This window comes from Podarcis bocagei (assembly GCF_964188305.1).
Source record: "Podarcis bocagei genome assembly, chromosome: 2".
In the NCBI taxonomy this organism is placed as follows: Eukaryota; Metazoa; Chordata; class Lepidosauria; order Squamata; family Lacertidae; genus Podarcis; species Podarcis bocagei.
The window spans coordinates 6,233,333-6,256,960 of record NC_138126.1 but is presented as its reverse complement, the minus strand read 5'-3'; the positions used below and the strand labels follow the sequence as shown (position 1 = coordinate 6,256,960).

Genomic DNA, 23,628 nt, shown 5'->3' with positions numbered 1-23,628 from the left:
CTCTTCCAACTCTATGATTCCATGATTCTATGATTCTAAGGCTTTGTAAGTGAACCCTTTTTGTCAAGTCTAGGACATAACTTTAAAAAAAATATGGGGGGGGGCAATCTATTGTCCAGTTGTGCTAGTAGAACCCAGCACAAACGTAAGGGGGCTTCTCTCACCTTCTCCCCACATTGTCCTTGTGCTCTGCCCAAATCCGCTCTGGGGGATCTGGAAAACAGTGTGCCAGAGGCAGGGGAGGAGAGACTGCCCCTTCCCAGTGTTTGAAATTAACCAGGTGCCAGGCGCACTTTGCACCTGGCTTTCAACCTCTTGCGACCAAGTGGAGAGTGCCATCCTGGCACCAAGGATGGCGCAAAGTGAAGATACTTTGGTGCCAGGTTGGCGCGTGACGTCTCCATCTGGGAATAATGGATCTGGGCTGTTTTCACACACAAACACCCCATCTTGTAGAATTCTATCAGTTAGATTGCTCGCAACTAGGGCCAGGGCCTTTTCAGTACTGGCCCCGACTTGGTGGAACGCTCTGTCACTAGAGACTAGGGCCCTGCGGGACTTGACATCTTTCTGCAGGGCCTGCAAGACGGAGCTGTTCCGCCTGGTCTTTGGTTTGGACTCGGTCTGACCCTTATGTTTCCCTCCCCTTTGATCTATGGGCTACTTTTTAAATGAGGCTGCATTTTAACCTGTACAGTGGTACCTCGGGTTACATATGCTTCAGGTTACATACGCTTCAGGTTACAGATGCTTCAGGTTACAGACTCCACTAACCCAGAAATAGTACCTCGGGTTAAGAACTTTGCTTCAGGATGAGAACAGAAATTGTGCAGTGGCAGCACAGCGGCAGCGGGAGGCCCCATTAGCTAAAGTGGTGCTTCAGGTTAAGATCAGTTTCAGGTTAAGAACAGACCTCTGGAACGAATTAAGTTCTTAACCCGAGGTACCATTGTATTTTAAATTGGTTTTTTCCCCCTATTATGATTTTACTGTAATTTTACTGGTGTTAGCCGCCCTGAGCCCGGCTCTGGCCGGGGAGGGCAGGCTATAAATATAATATTAATAATATCTTATCTGCAGAACCAAAATGAATTTCTGGAGCCAAATTGCTTTTTCTGTGGAGCCTGAGCATCAACAGGAGCCATTAAGGAAAAGAGGTTGGAATAGTCCAATATTTATGTGGATCCAGCATCCTATTTTGGAGCAGGAGGTGGGGGACTTTCCCCTCTCAATCCTTCCCCCGCCCCCCCAGCAAATCTTTCTCCCTATGCTTTGCACACCCACCCCGCCCTGTAGTCACCTCTTTGACCTCTGCCCGGTCCAGCCTCCTTCTCTCCTCGCCTATTGCCTATCTCTTCCGGGGGACATGGAGGGAATGCCACCCTCCCTGACTTTGACGACAGCTTCCTGCCTCTCTAGGATCCAGGGCTCGGTTCCTTTGCCCCCCACTCCCCACCCCGGAGGACTGAGTGGCAGGAGCTGAGCCAACACCCTCTGCAAGCCTGAAGGTTTCTCCTCCTCCTCCTTTTGCAAGCTTTTCCTCCGCTTGGTCCTCAGCTCCGAGGGAAGGGGCTGCGGGATTTGTGGGGCCGGGGTCTCCCGGATTCCCACCCTCTTTCTTCCCTTCTGCAAGGAGGGGGACACCCCTCTTTCTCCCCCGAGCTTTTGCAGGCGCGGGACTCCCCTGCGAAGAAAGGTTTGCAACGCTTGGGACTTTGCAGTTCAGAGGAAAGGTGAGTGCAGAGGCGACACGGGGGAAGTTTGCAGAATCGCGCGTCGTGGCGCGGGGAAAGTGGGTGCAAGGCGCAGCACAGTTTCCCTGCCCTCCTTTTCATAACACTAGAGAGATCTGCGTGTCAAGCAAGGAGACTCTTAATCTCAGGGTCGTGGGTTTGAGCCCCGTGTCGGGCAAAAGATTCCTGCGTTGCAGGGGGTTGGACTAGATGACCCGTGAGGTCCCTTCCAATTCCATGATTCGTGGACCACCAACGAAGCTGGATGTTGGGAGATGATGATGATAATAATAATAATAATAATTTATACCCAGCCACTCTGGGCGGCTTCCAACAAAATAATAAAATACAGTACAGTCATACCACTTGTTATGTTTGCTTCAGCTTAAATCTTTTCAGGTTGCGTCCCGCGGAGACCCAGAAGTACCGGAAAGGGTTACTTCCGGGTTTCGCCGCTTGTGCGTGCGCAGACGCTCAAAATGGTGTCAAATACGCATGCGCAGAAGCGGTGAATCGCGACCTGCAGACGCGGGTTGCGTTCTGCTCATGTTGCGAACGGGGCTCCGGAACGGATCCTGTTCGCAACCAGAGGTACCAGTGTAATGCATCAAACTTTAAAAGCTTCCCTAAACAGGGCTGCCTTCAGATGTCTTCTAAAAGTCTGGTAGTTGTTTTTCTCTTTGACATCTGGTGGGAGGGCGTTCCACAGGGCGGGTGCCACCACCGAGAAGGCCCTCTGCCTGGTTCCCTGTAACTTGGCTTCTCATAGCAAGGGAACCGCCAGAAGGCCCTCGGCGCTGGACCTCAGTGTCCGGCCAGGACGATGGGGGTGGAGACGCTCCTTCAGGTATACTGGACCGAGGCAATTTAGGGCTTTAAAGGCCAGCACCAACACTTTGAATTGTGCTCGGAAACGTACTGGGAGCAAGATGGAGGACTGATAAAAATATAAAGGACTGTTTCACACAGTGCATGGTTTAACTGTGGAACTCGCTTCCGCAGGTGGTGAAAATGGTGGGCTTTAAAAGAGGATTGGAGAGATACGTGGAGGAGAGGCCTAGCAATGGCTGCCAACCTTGTTGATACTCATGCTTCCCTATTTCAGATGCTGGAAACCAAAGGAGAAGAGATAGCATGTCCTGCTCATGGGATTCCCTTTGGGGAATCCGGTTGACAGCTGTGACACAGGATGCTAGACAAAATGGGCCATTGGATTGATCTACAAGGCTCTTCTTAGGACCCCTTGCCAGAGCCCCTCTTTCCCCAGGGAAAGGGGTTTGCATGGGGGACCCCCAGAACAGGAAAAGCTGGAAATGCCAGACTGATCAGGTATGGCCAAATTTGTGGGAGGGCCCCCAGCTTCCAGAGGCCCCAAAGAGTAGCTCAGAATGATGTTCCCACTTCCACGCGTCTCTAGCGTTTGGGATTTGAACTTTGGTTGCGTTTCTAAAATACGATTGGGTGTGGGGAGCGGGGTTATTGGTTTGTTCCTGTATTTTGTGGTTTATGCTGTGTATTTTCACGCTGCGAACTGCCCCGAGATCTGCGAATGAAGGGGCAAAATTATGCAAATTTAAATATAAATAAATAACCGCATCGTTCCCAAAAGTAGACCCCTTAGTTCTTCTCTCTGTTTTCACTCGCCCAAAAACTCCTCCGTAAAGAAAGGTCTTATCAATTTCCTCTTGGTTGGAGCCAGGTCAATAGCGGGAGGCTGGAAAAGGTTTTTTTTTGGGGGGGGCGGCTTTAATTGCTAATTGATACTGTCATACCTCGAGTTACAGCTGCTTCAGGTTGCGTATTTTCGGGTTATGCACCTGCCGAAACCCAGAAGTACCGGAATGGGTTTCTTATGGGTTTTGGCGGTCACACATGCGCAGAAGAGCTAAATCATGCTTTGCTCATGCGCAAAAGTGGATCCCAACCTGCGTGGGCGCAGACGCGCCACTGCGGGTTGTGAACGCTGTGAGTTGCGAACATGCGTCCCGCGCGGATCACGTTCGCAACCCGAGCATCCACTATATTAGCATGTTCTGCTTCTCACTGTCATGCAAAAAATAAAATACAGTGGTACCTTGGGTTACAAACGCTTCAAGTTACAGACTCCGCTAACCCAGAAATAGTACCTTAGGTTAAGAACTTTGCTTCAGGATGAGAATAGAAATCGTGCAGCGGTGGCAGGAGGCCCCATTAGCTAAAGTGGTGCTTCAGGTTAAGAACAGTTTCAGGCTAAGAACGGACCTCCAGAACAAATTAAGTTCTTAACCAGAGGTACCACTGTAATGCACAGTATGTGGAAAGCGGGGGGCCACATCACATCTGCTCAGTTCGCGGCCTCCCAATTACCGACGCTGGATTTTGGGAGGATCCGTATTATATAGTTGCTTTATTTATTGTTTATTTGACTTCAACGGACATAGGGAGCTGCCTTATAACTTTGGTCCATCTAGCTCAGTATGTTTACACTTCTGCTGCTTTTTTTGGACTACAACTCCCATCATCCCTAGCTAGCAGGACCAGTGGTCAGGGATGATGGGAATTGTAGTCCAAAAACAGCCGGAGACCCAAGTTTGGGAAACCCTGGTTACGCTAAGAACTCATCTCCAGACTTGCCTTCCCCCTGGGGAAACCTAATCTTTACCGCTGAATCGGAGCCGATGTCAATCATGATGGATATTTGTTGTTCCGATTTACCACTAAAGAGCAGGTTTTCCTGGGGAAAGCGGAAGGGCAAGGGCAAAGCCACTGGGATGGATGCCTAGGAATCGTGGGACAAACTGAAAACCATTCAGGGGGGTCTAATAATAATAATAATAATAATAATAATAATAATAATAATAAATTTATTTATACCTCGCCCTCCCCAGCCAAGACCGGGCTCAGGGTGGCTAACACCAAATATAAAAACGATTGAAATACAGCTTTAAAAAACAAGATTAAAATACAACATTAAAATGCAGCCTCATTTCAGCTTCATTTTAGGCAAGGGGGTCTTCTTGGGGATGTAGTCAAGAATTCAATCCGACGCTGTGCCACTGAGCTATGGATCCTTTCTTTCCAACCATATACTTTAACAAGGACACGGGAGATCTGGGAAGGCTTGTTTTTGATGTCCTTTACTGCAATTTGCAAAATCGAATTACTACTACTACTACTACTACTACTACTAATTTATTTATAACCCACCCATCTGGCTGAGTTTCCCCAGCCACTCTGGGTGGCTTCCAATCAAGTGTTAAAAACAATACAGCATTAAATATTAAAAACTTCCCTAAACAGGGCTGCCTTCAGGTGTCTTTTAAAGATAGGATAGCTGCTTATTTCCTTCACATCTGAAGGGAGGGTGTTCCACAGGGTGGGTGCCACTACCGAGAAGGCCCTCTGTCTGGTTCCCTGTAACTTCACTTCTCGCAATGAGGGAACCACCAGAAGGCCCTCAGCTCTGGATCTCAGTGTCTGGGCTGAACGATGGGGGTGGAGACGCTCCTTCAGGTATACAGGACTGAGTCCGTTTAGGGCTTTAAAGGTCAGCACCAACACTTTGAATTGTGCTCGGAAACGTACTGGGAGCCAATGCAGATCTCTCAGGACCGGTGTTATGTGGTCCCGGCAGCCACTCCCAGCCACAAGTCTAGCTGCTGCATTCTGGATCAGTTGTAGTTTCTGGGTTACCTTCAAAGGTAGCCCCATGTAGAGCACATTACAGTAGTCCAAGCAGGAGATAAACAGAGCATGCACCACTGGCGAGACAGTCTGCGGGCAGGTAGGTTCCTAGCCTGCGTACCAGAGGGAGCTATTAGACAGCCGCCCTGGACACAGAATTAAGCTGTACCTCCATGGACAGCTGTGAGTCCAAAATGACTCCCAGGCTGCGCACCTGGTCCTTCAGGGGCACAGTTACCCCATTCAGGACCAGGGAATCCCCCACACCTGCCTGCCCCCTGTCCCCCCAAAACAGTACTTCTGTCTTGTCAGGATTCAACCTCAATCTGTTAGCCGCCATCCATCCTCCAACCGCTTCCAGACACTCACACAGGACCTTCACCGCCTTCACTGGTTCTGATTTAAAAGAGAGGTAGAGCAGGGTATCATCCGCATACTGATGAACACCCAGCCCAAACCCCCTGATGATCTCTCCCAGAGGCTCCGTATAGATATTTTTTTAAAAACCCAGAAACAACAGCAGCACAGATAAGAGTGCCTGCTGGATAGATCAGTTGGTTAGAGCCTGGCGCTGACAATACCAGGGTCGCGGGTTTGATCCCCACATGAGAAAGCTGCATCTTTTTGCATTGCAGGGGGTTGGACCACATGATCCTCAGGGAACCCTTGCAATTCTGTGATTCTATGCATTTAACAAAAGAAACTAACTTCTGGGCACTCTCTTCCCTTGCAAAAACTGACGGGGGCGGGCAGAGAGGGAAGGGAGGGGTGAGGCTAGCGCCTTCTGCCACTCAGTCCTCCAAATGGCAAAAACGAGTCGAGCCGTGCTTCCTAGAGAGGCAGGAAGTTGGGAATTTTTTTTAAAAAAATTATTTTTTATATAAAAAAAGGAGGAGGAGGACAGGCAGCCTCGAAGGGGGAAGAGGGCACCCCCATTTCCCTTGCATATATTCCGGGAAGAGAAACAGTCCTGGAGAGTCGGGAGGACAAAGAGGTGCAAAATCTTGGGGGGGGGGCAGGTTATCTTGCTGCGGGTGGGGATCTGCTTTCGGGTGCGGGGGCGTCGAGGAGAGGAAGAGATCCGCCCTGCCCGCTTCCTCCTCCCCGGGAATCCGCAGGCAGCCAGGCAGGCCGGATCCGCGGCGTCGATCCCTTTGCAAAAGCGCATCTGGCCGGGTTGCAAACGCGCCTTTGCAAGCTTGCAGGTCAAAACAAGGGGACCTGCAGCCGGGGCTGTTTTATTTTATTTTGGGCGGGGGCGGGGAAGCTCCTGGTGCAGAGGAAGCAGCTTTGCGGTGGGTGGGGTTGTGCACAGTGCGTGTGTGTGTGTGTGTTGCTGTGCTGGTTTTGCCAGCTGCGGAGAGGCAGACGCCTATGGGCTCCTAGGGAGAGGAAGGAGGTTGCTAAAAAGGCGGGGGAGGTTCGGATAGGATAGGCAGCGGGGGGGAGGAAGGCGGCGGCGCCAGATTCCTCAAAGGGTAAAGAAGAGGGGAGGTGGGGGGGGGGGAGACTTTTGCTTTCAGGAGGCTCCTTAGGGGTGGGGGAGACACGCTTCCTGAAACCCGGGGCTGCTGCAGCTGTTGACAGCCCTGGGCAAAATGGACCCATGGCCCAACAAACAGCTTCCTGTTTTTCCTAGGAAACAGCCTTTCAGGAGGTGGGCAGGTTTGCAGGTTGCGGGGAAGGGCAGGGCTGGTTTTGTTTGCACCCCAAAGAGAGGAGGAGAGGGTGGGGGGGAGGTGCCTTCCGGGTTCCCCCCCCCCCCCAAAGAGCTGAAAAAGTGCCTGGTCTCTTTCCCTCTGCCTGGATTTGAAACTAGCTCTTCCCAGCGGAGGCTGGAGGAAGTAGATAAATAACATTGGGAAGGACTTTCTGACAGCAAGAACTTCTCCAGCCATAGCTGTCAACTTTCATATTTGAAAATAAGGGATCAGCAGCCTCACCTGTCTCGGGGACAGTCTACGGGATAGCTAACAATCCGGGATAGCAGTGGGAAACGGCGCTGGAATATGGGAATTTCCCCGCCAAAAAAAAGGGGAGGTTGACAGCTATGGCTCCAGCATTTCTCCGTACCCTTCTCCAACATCAAACCTCCCTCCAGAGGTTGTGGACTCTGCCACACTGGAGGTTTTTAAACAGAGGTTGGATAGCTGTCTGCCTGGGATTATTTAGCTGGGATACTTGCATGGCAGGGGGCTGGGCCATAGCTGTCAATGTTTCCATTTTTTTAAGGGAAATTCCCTTATTCCGAATAGGATTCCTCGCCAGAAAAGGGAAAAGTTGACAGCTGTGGGTTGGCCTAGAGCATGGGTAGGCAAACTAAGGCCCGGGGGTCGGATCAGGCCCAATCGCCTTCTAAATCCGGCCCGCGGACGGTCCGGGAACCAGCGTGTTCTTACATGAGTAGAATGAGTCGTTTTATTTAAAATGCACCTCTGGGTTATTTGTGGGGCCTGCCTGGTGTTTTTACATGAGCAGAATGTGTCCTTTCATTTAAAATGCATCTCTGGGTTATTTGTGGGGCATAGGAATTCATTCATCATCCCCCCATATAGTCCGCCCCCAACAAGGTTGGGAGGGAGAAAGGTTGTTTTCTGCTGCTCCAGAGAAGCGGACACGGAGCAATGGATCCAAACTACAAGAAAGAAGATTCCACCTAAACATTAGGAAGAACTTCCTGACAGTAAGAGCTGTTTGACAGTGGAATTTGCTGCCAAGGAGTGTGGTGGAGTCTCCTCCTTTGGAGGTCTTTAAGCAGAGGCTTGACAACCATATGTCAGGAGTGCTCTGATGGTGTTTCCTGCTTGGCAGGGGGTTGGACTTGATGGCCCTTGTGGTCTCTTCCAACTCTATGATTCTAAGGTCTGAGGGACAGTTGACCAGCCCCCTGCTGAAAAAGTTTGCTGACCCCTGGGCTAGATGGCCCTTGGTTTCCCTTGCAACCATGCGATTCTGTGATCTCTCAAATGCCGCCTCCTCAGCTGGATTTGGTGGTGGGAAAGGGCGTTTTTTCTAGGTATGATATTTGTTTGGGGTGGGGGAATCAAAGCCACAGGGTGGACCTCGGGTTATTCTTACAGGTTTGGCCCAGCAGAGGGGTGCTGAGTTTCTTTCTCTGCTGGTGCTGCCAGCCTCTCCTTTGGGCATAGCCATGTTTGCAGGAGGGCCTCTTAAACGTGTGTGTCCCTGCTTTGGGAATAGATCTGTCAGTGATCTGGGCCCATATCAAGCAGAATTGCTGTGTAAAAGCCTCTAAGCACTTTTCGTAAACTATGCACTATCCACTTGAACCGGGATGGAACCAGACGGTTGGCACTTAAAATAAAAACGTGGTTTTCAAACAGGTGGTAAAGGGGGGGGGGAGAGTCAAGAGGAGCTGTGGTGGATCTGGTTCTGAACAAATCTTCCTCTTGGGATGAATAAGGTAAAATAGCTTAAAAATGAAATTCAGGTGTCAGAGAACTAGTTTCACACCAGGAGTAGGATCTAGGAAACATTGACTTAGCTGACATAATGAGAAATGAGGGTTTACATGACTTCATAGATATGGATTTTATTCTTTGAACTGCCCTGAGACCCCCAGGTATAGGGGTGGTATATAAATTCAATCAATAATACAGTCAAACCTCATGTTACGTTTGCTTCAGGTTGCGTCCTGCAACGACCCGGAAGTACCGGAAAGGGTTACTTCCGGGTTTCGCCGCTCGCGCATGCACAGATGCGCAGAATGATGTCATGCGCAGAAGCGGTGAATTGTGACCCGCACACCCACAGACGTGGGTTGTGATCTGCTCATGTTGAGAGCAGATCCCGTTCGCAACCAGAGGTACCACTGTAATAGTAATAATAATAACAACAACAACAACAACAAAGCCTAAAAGCTTGGCAGTATAGAGGCTGGATCTAAAAGAGTTTTGAACCTATAAATGACATGTCTTAAGTACAAGAAGATGTCTTCTCTTTTGAGTCAAAAGCCAATGCAATTCTGGGCTGCATCAAAAGGAGTATAGCATCTAGATCAAGGGAAGTAATAATGCCACTGTATTCTGCTCTGGTCAGACCTCACCTGGAGTACTGTGTCCAGTTCTGGGCACCACAATTCAAGAAGGACACTGACAAACTGGAACGTGTCCAGAGGAGGGCAACCAAAATGGTCAAAGGCCTGGAAACGATGCCTTATGAGGAACGGCTAAGGGAGCTGGGCGTGTTTAGCCTGGAGAAGAGGAGGTTAAGGGGTGATATGATAGCCATGTTCAAATATAGAAAAGGATGTCACATAGAGGAGGGAGAAAGGTTGTTTTCTGCTGCTCCGGAGAAGCGGACACGGAGCAATGGATCCAAACTACAAGAAAGAAGATTCCACCTAAACATTAGGAAGAACTTCCTGACAGTAAGAGCTGTTTGACAGTGGAATTTGCTGCCAAGGAGTGTGGTGGAGTCTCCTGCTTTGGAGGTCTTTAAGCAGAGGCTTGACAACCATATGTCAGGAGTGCTCTGATGGTGTTCCCTGCTTGGCAGGGGGTTGGACTCGATGGCCCTTGTGGTCTCTTCCAACTCTATGATTCTATGATTCTATTCTGATTCTATTCTATGATTCTATGAGTCCCACCTTCAGAGTTTTGAAATATCTAACCTGTAAGTTTCCAGGATCCCTGGAGCAGGATCTGGACAGTAGCTCGTCTCATCTGGCATCCTCTTCTCACAGTGGCCGATCAGATGCCTGTGGGAAACCTGCAAGCAGGACGCCTTCCTATGAGCATTCTCTTTCCCCTCCTGCAGCTCCCAGCAAATGCTATTCAGAACATTACTGCCTTCCATGAAGGGGGCAGACCATAGCCATCTACTTTTATCTACTTTAACCTCCATGAATTGATCTAATCCTCTTTTAAAGATGTCCAAGTTGGTACCCATCTCTGCCTCCTGGGGGAGTATCTTCCATACTTTTAAATGTGCGCTGTGAGAAGGGTGTTTGCTGATTTGTTTATTTATTTGGTTTTTCTGATTAAAATTTTAAAGTCACACATCCAACATAGAAACAAGATTCCAAAGAATATCCTGGGCTTCCTTCCTCCCTTTTGTGGGTCCTGTTGTTAGTCCTTTCCTCCTGCATATTTTTTTTTAACAATCCAAATCTTTTACCCCTCCATTGTGTCCAAAATTCACCATTAAACTACGAGTGTTATTCCAAACCTGGTAACGGTTTTAACTGTTTACAATGGTTTTTAAGATAAGATTATAAATTTTCCCCATTCCTTGTTAACATTTTGGTCTTCCTGATTTCTGATTCTTCCGGTCATTTTAGCCATTTCGGCATAATCCATCAATTTGATCTGCCATTCTTCTCTGGTAGGTAATTTATCTTCCTTCCATCTCTGGGCCAATACCATCCACCCAGCCGTGGTCGCAAACATAGTCTTTTCTACTCCCTTGGGATTTTGGCACCTAAAAGGGAGGCTTTGGGGTTTTATAGAAAAGGTTATTTTAAACATTTTTTCAACTCATTGTATATCATTTCCCAAAATTCTTTTATTACCTTACACTTCCACCACATATGATAAAAGGTGCCTTCTTTTTCCTTGCATTTCTAGGTGTTTGGCAATTCCACCCCCACCCCCACCGCACTAACCAGTAAAATGCCTCCATCTACATCCATCTGCTGAGAGTCCAGTTGCCATGCCTGCTCGTGGTTTGGGGAACTGCAGGTTTCTAATGAGCCGCAGCCCCTTCCAAACTGCTATTTGAATTGGGAGAATTGTGCACGTTGACGAATGCTGTACATTTTTTCCTTCTCTTCCTCCAGGGTCTGGCGACCTTCAGGGAGGTGGCTGTGTGCTTCACGGTGGGGGAATGGGCTATGATGGATCCCAGCCAAAGAGCTCTGCAGCGGGAAGTCATGGAGAGGAATTATGAGACGGTGGCCTCTCTAGGTAAGGGCACCGTTTTCCCTCTTGACCCATTGATGGTGAAGGTACGAATTTACTATTGTTCCATTCGTCCCCGTGCTCTCTTTTCGGTTATCATCTCAGCTTGCAGAATCTGAGTGACCCATCTAAACTGGTGGTGCTATTGATTCATGCCCGATGGGTCCTAGATAACATAACAATACTCTGTGATTTAATCCTAGTGTGATTTTGTTGGCATCCGTCTGTCTTGAGACAGTCCGTGCCTGACCGGTGCTGCTGGGACCATACAGGCCTCTTCAATTCAGGTGGTGAAGAATTATAACCCTTCGTAACGTTCAGAAGGCTCGATCTGGAATGGCTGAGTGCGAACCAAACTAACTAGTCTTGTCTGTTTCCTTGGTAGAACCAAACTTCACTTCCTGTTGGGGAGGAGGAGAATATCCATTTATCCAGGATCCCAAAAACAGGGAGACATCAGCAGGTAGATACTTAGCTGTGTAATAATCATCCAGGAGAGATTGTCCCATCAGGCTGCGTGTTCTCCAAGTGGATTTCTTTAAAAGGGGTTTAAGAACAAAGTTCTCAATGGCGGCTACCGTTCATTGATTAAATTTCAATCCCATCCTTTCTCCCAGGGTGCCATGATGGCTATACGCTGTCTTTGGAACCAAGGGAGCAAAAGTTACAGAGGGGTGATGAGGAAGCTGGGCTGTAGGCCGTTGGTCTAATCCAGCAGGGCTCTTTGGATAAAGGAGAAGGGATAGTCTCCAGGCTGAAGTTTCCCCTCCATCTGCTGAGATATTCCCAAAATTAAACTAGCTAGATTGGCTTCCACAGTGCCACGGATGTATAGGGAGCACCTGTTAGAAGTGTTGGGTGGACCAACAAGCCTGTCTCTTTATTTTAAAGAAATTTCCAAGCCGCACTTCATCTCCTGGCTGCAAGGACGAGATCCACTTGGACGGGGCTCTAATGAAGGGGAGAGGTCTGCAGGTACGGATTTCGAAAACAGGAGATATCTTGGGAACAAAACCGTGGTTCCATATCCGTGGCTAAGTTCAAAGGTTGCAGTGAAATGCAAAGCCAGCTGTTAGTTAACCAGTGAGGAATTCCCCATATACAGTGGTACCTCGGGTTACACACACTTCAGGTTACGGGTGTTTCAGGTTACAGACTCCGCTAACCCAGAAATAGGACCTCGGGTTAAGAACTTTGCTTCAGGATGAGAACAGAAATCACGCAGCAGCGGCGCGGCAGCAGCAGGAGCCCCCATTAGCTAAAGTGGTGCTTCAGGTTAAGAACAGTTTTAGGTTAAGAACGGACCTCCAGAACGAATTAAGTTCTTAACCCGAGGTACCACTGTAGTTTAGAGCAGGCGTAGGCAAACTCGGCCCTCCAGATGTTTTGGGACTACAAATCCCATCATCCCTGACCACTGGTCCTGTTAGCTAGAGATCATGGGAGTCCAGTTTGCCTATGCCTGGTTTAGAGCAACATTGTAAATCTGCACAGTGTTTGTCTTGGACCGTCCTTGCCCTGGGGGCAAGGCCGTAGCTCAATGGTAAAGCGTGAAGATGTTCCTTGGATTAATCCCTATAATCTTCAAGTAGAGCTGCGAAGGGTGTTTATCTGAAACCCCTCAGAGCAGCTGCCAGTCGGGGTAGGCAGTATAGTCATACCTTGTATTGCTTTCCACTCTTGTTATGGACTTTCAACTTATGAACGCAACAAACCTGGAAGTGTTTACTTCCGGGTTCGCTGCCCGTGCATGCAGAGAAGCGATCTGCACGCATGCACAGAAGCGCTCAATCGCGCTGGGCACATGTGCAGAAGAGGCAGTCTAGTTGTGGACTTGTTCTTTTTAACTTCTTTATTTCTTTTTAATTGCCTGGTTTTATGTACAATTGTAGGGACGTGGGTAGCACTGTGGGTTAAACCACAGAGCCTAGGGCTTGCCGATCAGAAGGTTGGTGGTTTGAATCCCTGCGACGGGGTGAGCTCCCATTGTTCGGTCCCTGCTCCTGCCAACATAGCAGTTCAAAAGCACGTCAAAGTGCAAGTAGATAAATAGGTACCGCTCCGGCAGGAAAGTAAACGGCGTTTCCTTGCGCTGCTTTGGTTTGCCAGAAGCGGCTTAGTCATGCTGGCCACATGACCCGGAAGCTGTATGCTGGCTCCCTCGGCCAGTAAAGCGAGATGAGCACCACAACCCCAGAGTCGTCTGCGACTGGACCGAACGGTCAGGGGTCCCTTTACCTTTACCTATGTACAATTGTAAACCGCTCTGATGTTTTATACGAATATCAAGTGATCCAATTTTTTTACCCCATGTCATCCAGTTTTCTTAATATTTCTTAATATTCAAATACTTGTTGAATGATCAAAACTAAGTTTAAATCTGAAATTTATTTATTTTTTATCTCATCCCATTTTTGAGTTATGAGGGTTTGAAATTTAACCTTGCCGGACTGCACAAAAACCCGAGTATCAGTATACCACTCCCGCAGTGCAGAAGGGGTCGAGGGCAGGCAGATTAGTGACATCAAGTGATCTTCGGATCAGAAAGGAATTGAAGTGGTTGTCTGAGACTGTAGCATGTAAGGAAAGCAGCCTTGATTTCAGCAGGGGAAAAGAAGAGAAAGAGGGAAAATTGCAGAGATGCCAAAAAATCTTAAGCAACATCTAATTGGACTTGATCAATGATGAGATCCTTTGCTTTTCAAATGTGTTTCCCTTCCCCTTCCCACCCCCAGCAGACGCCGGGCAGGCCAATGAAATTTACAGGGAACAACAGATGGCAGCAACTATCAAGTGCGAAGCAGAAAAAGAGATGTGTGGGGAAAGTGAGGGGCCAAAAACGCCGGAAAGAAACCTGCCAAAGCACGGGATGAAGAAACCCTCTACTTCTCAGGGTTTGCATCAAAGAACGCACAGTGGGGAGAAATCCTTTAAATGCATGCAGTGTGGAAAGGGGTTTAGAGTGAGCAGCAGCCTTGCTTTGCACGAAAGGACACACACCGGCAAGAAGCCCTTTAAATGCATGGAATGCGGGAAGACCTTCAGTCAAAGTGGCAACCTTACTGCTCATCGGAGAACTCACACAGGGGAGAAGCCGTTCAAGTGCATGGAGTGCGGGATGTGCTTTAGCCAGTGCGGTAACCTTGCCTCTCATCAAAGAACTCACACAGGGGAGAAACCGTTCAAATGCCTGGAGTGTGGGAAGAACTTCAGGCGGAGTCATCACCTTACCAAACACCGAAGAACCCACACGGGGGAGAAGCCGTTCAAGTGCATGGAGTGCGGGAAGAGCTTCAGCGTGCGCAGCAGCCTTACAGTACATCAAAGAACCCACACGGGAGAGAAACCATTTAAATGCATGGAGAGCGAAAAAGCTTCAGCCAGAGTGGTGGCCTTACTGGCCATCTAAGAATCCACACAGGGGAGAAAACATTTAATTACGCTTATTCTTCTTAGTATTATTATTACTACTGCCACTGTTGATTTATTAATCGCTTTCTAAACCACCGTCTCAAGGCAATTTACACATAAGATAATGGCAAACAGTTAAAACCACCAAAAAAAACCCCAAATACATTTAAAACAAGACTAAAACCTTTACCAACTGGACAGTCGTGGCAAGGACCCCATTTATCCAGCTGGCAAAACTCTATTGGAGCAAAAATATCTTCAGCTGTTTCCAGAAAGTGCAGACTGTGGGTGCCTGTCATATCTCAACGGGAATGCTATTCCACAGGACGGGTGCAGCCACACTAAAAGCCCATCTCTGAGTTATTGCAGAGCAGGCTTCTGAGATTTTTGGGACTCGACAGGAGAAACTCCTGCAGACCACAGCAATATCTGCCGGGTGTGTAAGGGATAAGGCGGTCTCTTGAGTAACCTGGTCCCGAATTGTATAGGGTCTTATATGTTAGTACCAACACCTTGAAGTTGGCTGCATCCTCTGAACCAACCCCAAGAATAGCTTCAGCTGCACCACCGCCCTTAATGTACATCAAAGAACTCACAAAGGGGTGGAACCATTTTAAATGTATTTAGTGTGGGGGAAAGCTTCAGTGTGAGTTGTACTGTAAGTGACTGCCTTTACAGTACACCAAAGAAGGCACACAGGGGAGAAGCCATTTTAAGTGCACGGAGTGTGGAAAAAGTCTTGGAGTTGCAACCTTCCTTCCCATGAAAGAATCCACAACTGGATTTCACGTCGGGATTGAAATTGCCTAGAATATGAAAAGAGCTTCACATCAAAGAGCCAGCAAAGGACAAATGATGTAAATGCCTGGAGCGTGGCAAAAGCTCCTCTTGGACGTAACGGGGTTTCTTCTGCAAGGTTGGGGGAGGGGCTTTGTTTCCTTTGTTTATTCGTTAGATTTCTTACCCACCTTTTACCATAAGCTCCCAGGCAGGGTTACAGAAAATAACAACCAAACAATAAGTACAACAATAAAACAGACCAATATAAAAGTTTTCAGCTATCAAACATGAAAAGTGTAAAACACACACACGCTATATATAAAACAAAACCAATTCCATGTTTTAAGAAGAAACAGACCTTTGGGGGAAAGCAATGCTTTTAAATGGTTTTCATCGCTGTTTTTAATCGGGTCACTTACTGAATTGCTTTTAAATATCCATATAGTGTGCTTTTTGTTGTATCTGTTTCAATTTCCGCTGTGAGACGCCTTGGGTCCTGCACTGGGAGAAAGGCGAGATGTAAATAAAATAAATAAATATATATTAAAAAGAGTTTTAACAGTTGCAATACAGGGGCGGGCTGGGAATAAAAATCTCCAATTTAAAAGGTTTGTTTACGATGGGAAGTGTTTGGTAGATGCCGGGAAGGCAACAGAGGCAGTACCGGTCTAATAGGTAACGGAAGGGCCACCACGCAAAAGGCCCTTGTGTATCTGTGGCAGCTTCCTGCATGATTGAGAACGTTGCAGATTGCTTCCCCCACCCCATTCCAGTAGCTGGTCCTGAAATTTCTCTCTAGTCACCATCCTCTGTTGCAAACACTCTGCAGCATTCAAGACAAATTTTGTGGCAAAGAAGCAGTGGGACTTACAAAACTGCTGCTCAGTTGAAGGTTTTTGCCACACTCCCCCATAAGGACTTGTTGGATTGCACGTCGAGACGTTAAAGGAAGACACGAGACAAAGAGAAGGGAAATCCAGGGGGGGAAACAATGACAGACTCGGATAACAAGAACTGTGTGTAGCCTAACAATGAACCTGCAGGCAGATGGGTAAAAATTAAAATGGGAGAAGTATGACAGCAGAGATACATACACACAGATAATCCCCTTTGCAGGTAAGACAAATAGTTCTGTCTCAGAAGAAGAAACTTTATTTGCATCAGCCACTAGCCATAGCAATAAAATAAGATAAAATGTACTGAAGACAGAGGTTAAAGCTTAACTATAGAAAATACATTTTGGGGGTTTATGTCAATAATCAAATAATAGATCTTATTCTAATTGCTCCTGCTAAAATCCTTGCAGTTTTTGCTGTCACTTGATCATCTTGATCTGCTAAAAGAAAGGACACAGTAGCAATGGTTGAGCAATCCAGCATGGACAATAGTAGAGGCATAATAACCTCACTCCTCAAATCTTTATAAAGTGCAAGCCACTGACTCAATACTTCCATCTTCACAGATACATAACCGTTTTTCCAGCAGAATTTTTTGCAGTTGACCCTCAAGTACAGCTGAAGGCTGTATGTTTAATCTTGCGAAAGTGAAAGAGCACCTGTATTTTAGAACTGTTAAATTTTGCAAATGGGGTTCCAGAGTGTCATAATGACTATCCCATGTGCAGATTAATCTGCTATCATGATGGGACTCACCCAAGCTGGCCATATATGATGGACAAACGTTTTAAACCCAAGACTTCTACTCTCTGTAGGATGCATCGGGTTGTGTGTAACAAAGGTACTAGGAGAAGCCAAGTAGCTGCTCTCAAGATTTCAGTAAATCCTGTTTGCCAGAGGTTGTGGAACAGCAATCCTTTCAACTCTGGGAAGATGGTCATTTCAGTTTACACATGTTTCACCCACAACAAGGTTCTAGCACATACCACTTCTAGAAAACGAGGTGGTGAAGCGACTGCTGCAAAACATTTTCCTTAAAAGTTTGCTATCACAGGTAATCCTTTCTTGTGCTGTTGCAGTTTATTTAACCTGCCCCCCTAAGGTTCCTGGGCAGGCAACATCGATTAAAACACCACACTGATACAGTGGTACCTTGGTTCTCGAATGGCGTAGTTGATCGGCTCCCAAATGCCGAAAACCCCAAAGTGTTCCAGTGTTTGAACGTTTTTCAGAAGCCAGACGTCCGACGCAGCTTTTGCTTGAGTGCAGAAAGGTCCTGCAGCCAATCGGAAACTGCGCCTTGCTTTTCACACGGTTTTGGGAGTCGAACAGACTTCCAGAACGGATTAAGGTTGAGAACCAAGGTTCCACTGTACTAAGATACAATATTAAGGTAAAGGTAAAGGACCCCTGACAGTTAAGTCCAGTCGCGGACGACTTTGGGCTACAATATTAAAAACAGTTTGAAACAACTTAAAATGACAGAAATAAGGTGGGTCCTAAAAAATATGCAGCGTACCAAGGGAACTCTTGCCAGAAAGTGATCTTTCTGTGGGTAAAACACAAAGAAGAAGTAATGGAAAGGTCCTAAGTGGGGCCAGGGAAATTCACTTGCTGCCCACAGAACACTGAGTGGTTTAGGGTAATTGGGAGGGAAATGGAATGGAGCATACTGGAAAGGGGCATGGCTGTCTGGAACCCGGAACAGGAGCACTCTATACTGCAACCTTTTTGCTGGAGGCTCCACTTGTGCAATCAAGTACATACAAACAAAAACTCAGTCTGCTCATCACTTTGTATGGTGAGTGGTAATTCCAGCTGCCACTCACATTTGAATCTTGAAGTCTTTGCTGATAGTGTTGCCAGTGGTTTGCTAGGTGCTCCAGAATATGATAAAACAATTCAGGCTTGCACAAATCCAAAATCATGCATTCAAAGGAAAACAAAAACCCATCATGCTTCATTTAACATGAGTTACGAAGCACCCCTCTTAAAGACAGCTTTTGCTATCAGAATGGCAGCCTGCACTGAAGAAAGGAAGTTCCATTTGGGTCCGGAAAGGTAAGGAAAAGGTCCAGTTTGCAACAACACTTGCTAAGCCCATTGACTGCTGACTCCTTCACTGATGCTAACTTCCCTTCTGGATTTCTTCCCAGATCAGTTGCTTAGAGCGTGGTGTTGATAACGGCAAGGTTGTGGGTTTGATCCCTGTACAGGCTACATGCATATTCCTGCATTGCAGGGGGCTGGACTAGATGACCCTCAGGGTCCCTTCCAACTCAACAATTCTACAATCGCTTGTAAATTTGAAGCAAAACAAAAGAATATCACATGCCTTCTGGAAGTGTTAATCCAAGAGATTCTCCTGAAAGGTCACTCCTTCCATAATACCAAATCAAGACATTTCAGTGACCTAAGCCTCATATTTGAAGAGCCCTAAAATCTGGGTTGATTTCATGTCCCCCTCAAAACAAAACACTGGACACAGAAATTCAAATGTACGTTTAGAGGCTCGCTCTGAGATCTACTGTCCTGAGATCTACAGATGAAGGGTGGTATACAAATTTAATACAGTGGTGCCCCGCAAGACGAATGCCTCGCAAGACGGAAAACTCGCTAAACGAAAGAGTTTTCCGTTTTGGAGGTGCTTCGCAAAACGAATTTCCTATGGGCTTGCTTCGCAAGACGACAATGTCTTGCGAGTTCCTGCTGGTTTTTTTTCCTCCCCCCCCCTTTTTCTAAGCCGCTAAGCCGCTTGTCAGCTGATCCGATCAGCAGATAAGCCACTAATAGCTCTAATAGCTCTAATCCGCTAATCCGTCAATGGGCTTGCTTCACAAGACGAAAAAACCGCTAGACGAAGAGAATCACAGAACGGATTCTTTTCGTCTTGCGAGGCACCACTGTAATAACTTCTCAGAGATTTAACAGCATAATAGCACAAGAGCAGCCTTCTGGATTAGGCCAATGACCCATCTTGTCTAGCATCCCGTTCTCACAGTGGCCGACCAGATACCTGAGGGGTGGAGAGTCCAGAGCCAGATATATCAATGGCCTCATTCACTATAAAAATACAAGACTACCATTTCCAGAGGGAATAGCTGCATTTCCACTGAACCTTCGCACATGAAGCTGTGCATGTTTTCCTATTTCATTGTATTATCCACAGCCATTTATATCCCAGGGAGCGGGGAATTGGTTATGTTCTGCATTTTTAACGTAAACAACAAAATCATACTGAAGAATTTAAAAATATATATATATATTTTAAAATTACTTTTCCAATATACACCCAACAATAGCCAAATCAATGCCAGAGCGAGAGCCAGGTACCGGGATGAACTGCGAGTGAAGCCCGTTCCCCCCGTCCCTGGAAGGAATTTGCAAGGATGATTTGCCCTCTGTCATCCTTGTTTTTTGTTCACTGACGATCCCCCGCTGAAATATACTCAGAGTCGCAAGTGATTTCATGCTCTTTCTTCAGCTCATAGTGGTGAGGAGGAATGAATAAAAGTCCCCTCAAAGTATCTGCTTTATATACATGATTTACACAATGGGCTGCACATGATTGGTTAATTCTGGAATTCTACTGTAAGCCAATCAGGTTGTGGATTCACTTCTATCTGGAGCTGGATTGGGTGGCTCCTGCAGACCAATCATACTGCTGCATTGTTCTAGGACCAATCAGACTGCTGCATTCTGAATCCTATTGTTCTAGGACCAATCAGACTGCTGCAATTTGGATCCTATTGTTCTAGGACCAATCAGACTGCTGCAGTTTGGATCCTATTCAACTCAGTGCATAACACCCGCTGTCATGGGGGCAGCCTCCATTAAGGCAGGTGGGACCAGAAGCCCCGTGCCGAACATTTTCGAACCCCAGAAGCTCTTGTTTATATGTCCATTTTTCTAGAAGGACAGATTCCCATACTTCCATGTGGCAGTAAGTGATACCTGCTGAAGTGAGAAATGAACCCCCCCAGAGCAGTCACAAAAGCATCCAGACCCCCCACACACCAGGGGCTAACCTTTTCCATAGCTGCCCCCCCCTCAACTCCCTTTGTCAGCCTAATCCAGAGCGAGTCCTGTCAAATTGGACATGGACCCTAGAGTGCAAATAGCAGACATGGCATGGAGACATTGGAATAGTTGGTCCGTGTGGGGGGTGGGAGCAGGCCATTTCTATACAATCTCCTTGTGTTACGATCGCTGGAGATGTTCTTTCAAGATCATGAAAGACATTCTTTTCAAGGTCTTGTATTAAAAGTGTTGGTATTTCACAGTAAAATACACAGGTGTTGTCTGTTCAATTCAGTTCAGTTCCTTCAGGCCAGGCCCAGCTCAGTGTAGGGAGAACCAAACCCTTCCCTCAGGATTTTCCCTCCAAAAATTCTCCTCAGAGCACGGAGGACGGGCCTTAGGGGCCCTGCTTCCTGATTGGCTCTCTCCTCTCAGCACTCTATTCCATTGGCTCTCTCCAGTGCCCATCTGATTGGACCAGCGTTCCCTGCTTCTTCACCACTAATAAGAGGGTCAGTGAGCCAGGAGATTATTATAAAGCTAACCTGTACTTCTGCTTCATTGACTATGCAAAAGCCTTTGACTGTGTCGACCACAGCAAACTATGGCAAGCTCTTAAAGAAATGGGAGTGCCTGATCACCTCATCTGTCTCCTGAGAAATCTCTATGTGGGACAAGAAGCTACAGTTAGAACTGGATATGGAACAACTGATTGGTTCAAAATTGGGAAAGGAGTACGGCAAGGCTGTATATTGTCTCCCTGCTTATTTAACTTATATGCAGAATTCATCATGCGAAAGGCTGGGCTGGATGAATCCCAAGCCGGAATTAAGATTGCCGGAAGAAATATCAACAACCTCAGATATGCAGATGACACAACATTGATGGCAGAAAGTGAGGAGGAATTAAAGAACATTTTAATGAGGGTGAAAGAGGAGAGCGCAAAATATGGTCTGAAGCTCAACATCAAAAAAACGAAGATCATGGCCACTGGGCCCATCACCTCCTGGCAAATAGAAGGGGAAGAAATGGAGGCAGTGAGAGATTTTACCTTCTTGGGCTCCATGATCAGTGCAGATGGTGACAGCAGCCACGAAATTAAAAGACGCCTGCTTCTTGGGAGAAAAGCAATGACAAACCTAGACAGCATCTTAAAAAGCAGAGACATCACCTTGCCAACAAAGGTCCGTATAGTAAAAGCCATGGTTTTCCCAGTAGTAATGTATGGAAGTGAGAGCTGGACCATAAAGAAGGCTGATCGCCGAAGAATTGATGCTTTTGAATTATGGTGCTGGAGGAGACTCTTGAGAGTCCCATGGACTGCAAGAAGATCAAACCTCTCCATTCTGAAGGAAATCAGCCCTGAGCGCTCACTGGAAGGACAGATCGTGAAGCTGAGGCTCCAATACTTTGGCCACCTCATGAGAAGAGAAGACTCCCTGGAAAAAACCCTGATGTTGGGAAAGATGGAGGGCACAAGGAGAAGGGGACGACAGAGGATGAGATGGTTGGATGGTGTTCTTGAAGCTACCAGCATGAGTTTGATCAAACTGCAGGAGGCAGTGGAGGACAGGAGTGCCTGGCGTGCTCTGGTCCATGGAGTCACGAAGAGTCGGACACGACTAAACGACTAAACAACAACAACCTGTAAATGGATTTTCAGAGGAGGGAGACAGGGGAGCAGGGCAGCATTTGACAGTGAACGTGGGCAGAGTGTTGTGGTTCTCAGAAACGTTCAATGCTAGTATTTCCCAGTAAAATGTACAGAACATTGCTTTCAGTACTAGTGAGGTCCTAAATTTGCCTCACAGGGTTGTGACCAGAGGCTAAAATCAATTTGTAATATTTACCGTATATGGGTTCTCTTATTATTCACATAGCATGTCCATGGCTACAGCCACAAAAGGAAAATTAAAAACCACGTAATGTTACTACTACACTACTAAATTTATTACCTGCCCTGCACCAGCAGGTCCAAGGAAGGGGCACAACAAGTTAAAATTCAGCATTAAAAATGAAGTTAAATTACAGTCATGGGAATAGGATGGGTGCTGAAAATACACTTCTCAAGTGTCAAAAGGCCAGGGGGAAAAGGTTCGTCTTCAGCATTCGCCCAAAACTGTACAAGGAAGGTACAAGATATATATCTGGGGAAGGAATATCACACCTTAGGGAACCACCGTAAGAAGCGTTAAAGTAAAGGGACCCCTGACCATTAGGTCCAGTTGTGGCCGACTCTGGGGTTGCGGCACTCATCTTGCTTTACTGGCCAAGGGGGCTGGCGTACAGCTTCCGGGTCATGTGGCCAGCGTGACTAAGCCGCTTCTGGCGAACGAGAGCAGCACACAGAAACACCGTTTACCTTCCCACCGGAGTGGTACCTATTTATCTACTTGCACTTCGGCGTTCTTTTGAACTGCTAGGTTGGCAGGAGGAGGAACTGAGCAACGGGAGCTCATCCCGTTGCTGGGATTTGAGCTGCCGACCTTCTGATTGGCAAGTCCTAGGCTCTGTGGTTTAACCCACAGAGCCGCCACCCGCGTCCCGTAAGAAGCATTAGGAGGGTAATATTCATAAGAATGGCCAGGCCACTCATTCAAATGTGGAGAAAGAGCATAGACGTTACAGTTACCGTATTTTTCGGTATTTTTCGCTTCGCTGAAGGGGTGCTGGGCAGAGAGGGGGAGAATTTTTTCCCCCTTGTTTTCCCCCCTCTAAAACAAGGTGCGTCCTATTGTCCGGTGCGTCCTATAGAGCGAAAAATAATAACAAGCAACAGTCTCAGATCCACTGGTGGACCTGACTAACCTAGATTCATTAAATCCAATGGGTCTACTCACAGTAGGGCTTGATTACATTAGAACATAATCTGCGAAACAAACGACACGAAACCATCTGGTAAAGTCACCATTACTTGCAAAAGTTTTATAGCATGCTAATTTAACAATTGATAAACGCATACATTCCCCCAGCTAAACTCTGAAGAGTCCTCTTATTTAAAGCTTCCTGCATACCCAGTTGCGTGTGGCATTTTAATTTAACGGAAGTACATAACTACCAACCCAGAGGGGAATTCTAGGGAGCAGGCTCCTGTGGTCTTAGATGCAGGTGTTTGGGATCTACGACCCAAACAGGAAATTAGCCATGAAATCTAAAAGCAATGTTTTCTAATCTCTGTGTGTGTCCCAGAGAAGCGATTAAGTT

At 47.1% G+C, this 23,628-nt stretch overlaps 1 protein-coding gene and 2 long non-coding RNA genes across 7 annotated transcripts in view; 2 read left to right on the top strand and 1 right to left on the bottom strand.

The window, feature by feature from the left end:
• Nucleotides 1-23,628, top strand: part of LOC308581393 — a 30,874-nt gene that overhangs the window by 4,885 nt on the left and 2,361 nt on the right. The window lies entirely within an intron of this gene.
• Nucleotides 1,715-15,810, top strand: LOC308581055 (uncharacterized protein). 5 transcript variants are annotated; one of them, XM_081183502.1, is made up of 5 exons: nucleotides 1,715-1,733; nucleotides 11,197-11,323; nucleotides 11,703-11,780; nucleotides 12,209-12,292; nucleotides 14,053-15,810. In XM_081183502.1, the coding sequence occupies exons 2-5, from the start codon at nucleotides 11,251-11,253 to the stop codon at nucleotides 14,724-14,726; spliced, it is 909 nt and encodes a 302-aa protein (XP_081039628.1). In that variant the 5' UTR covers nucleotides 1,715-1,733; nucleotides 11,197-11,250; the 3' UTR covers nucleotides 14,727-15,810. The 5 variants fall into 5 exon arrangements, with proteins under 5 accessions (XP_081039628.1, XP_081039631.1, XP_081039629.1 ...); XM_081183503.1 differs by lacking the exon at nucleotides 1,715-1,733 and adding an exon at nucleotides 6,245-6,390 and having other exon boundaries at nucleotides 14,056-15,810; XM_081183501.1 differs by lacking the exon at nucleotides 1,715-1,733 and adding an exon at nucleotides 6,246-6,390.
• Nucleotides 14,704-23,049, bottom strand: LOC308581391. Its single transcript, XR_014005045.1, has 3 exons — nucleotides 22,070-23,049; nucleotides 20,433-20,969; nucleotides 14,704-16,545 (listed from the first exon to the last, which is right to left on the bottom strand). It is a non-coding gene; the product is annotated as an uncharacterized lncRNA (long non-coding RNA).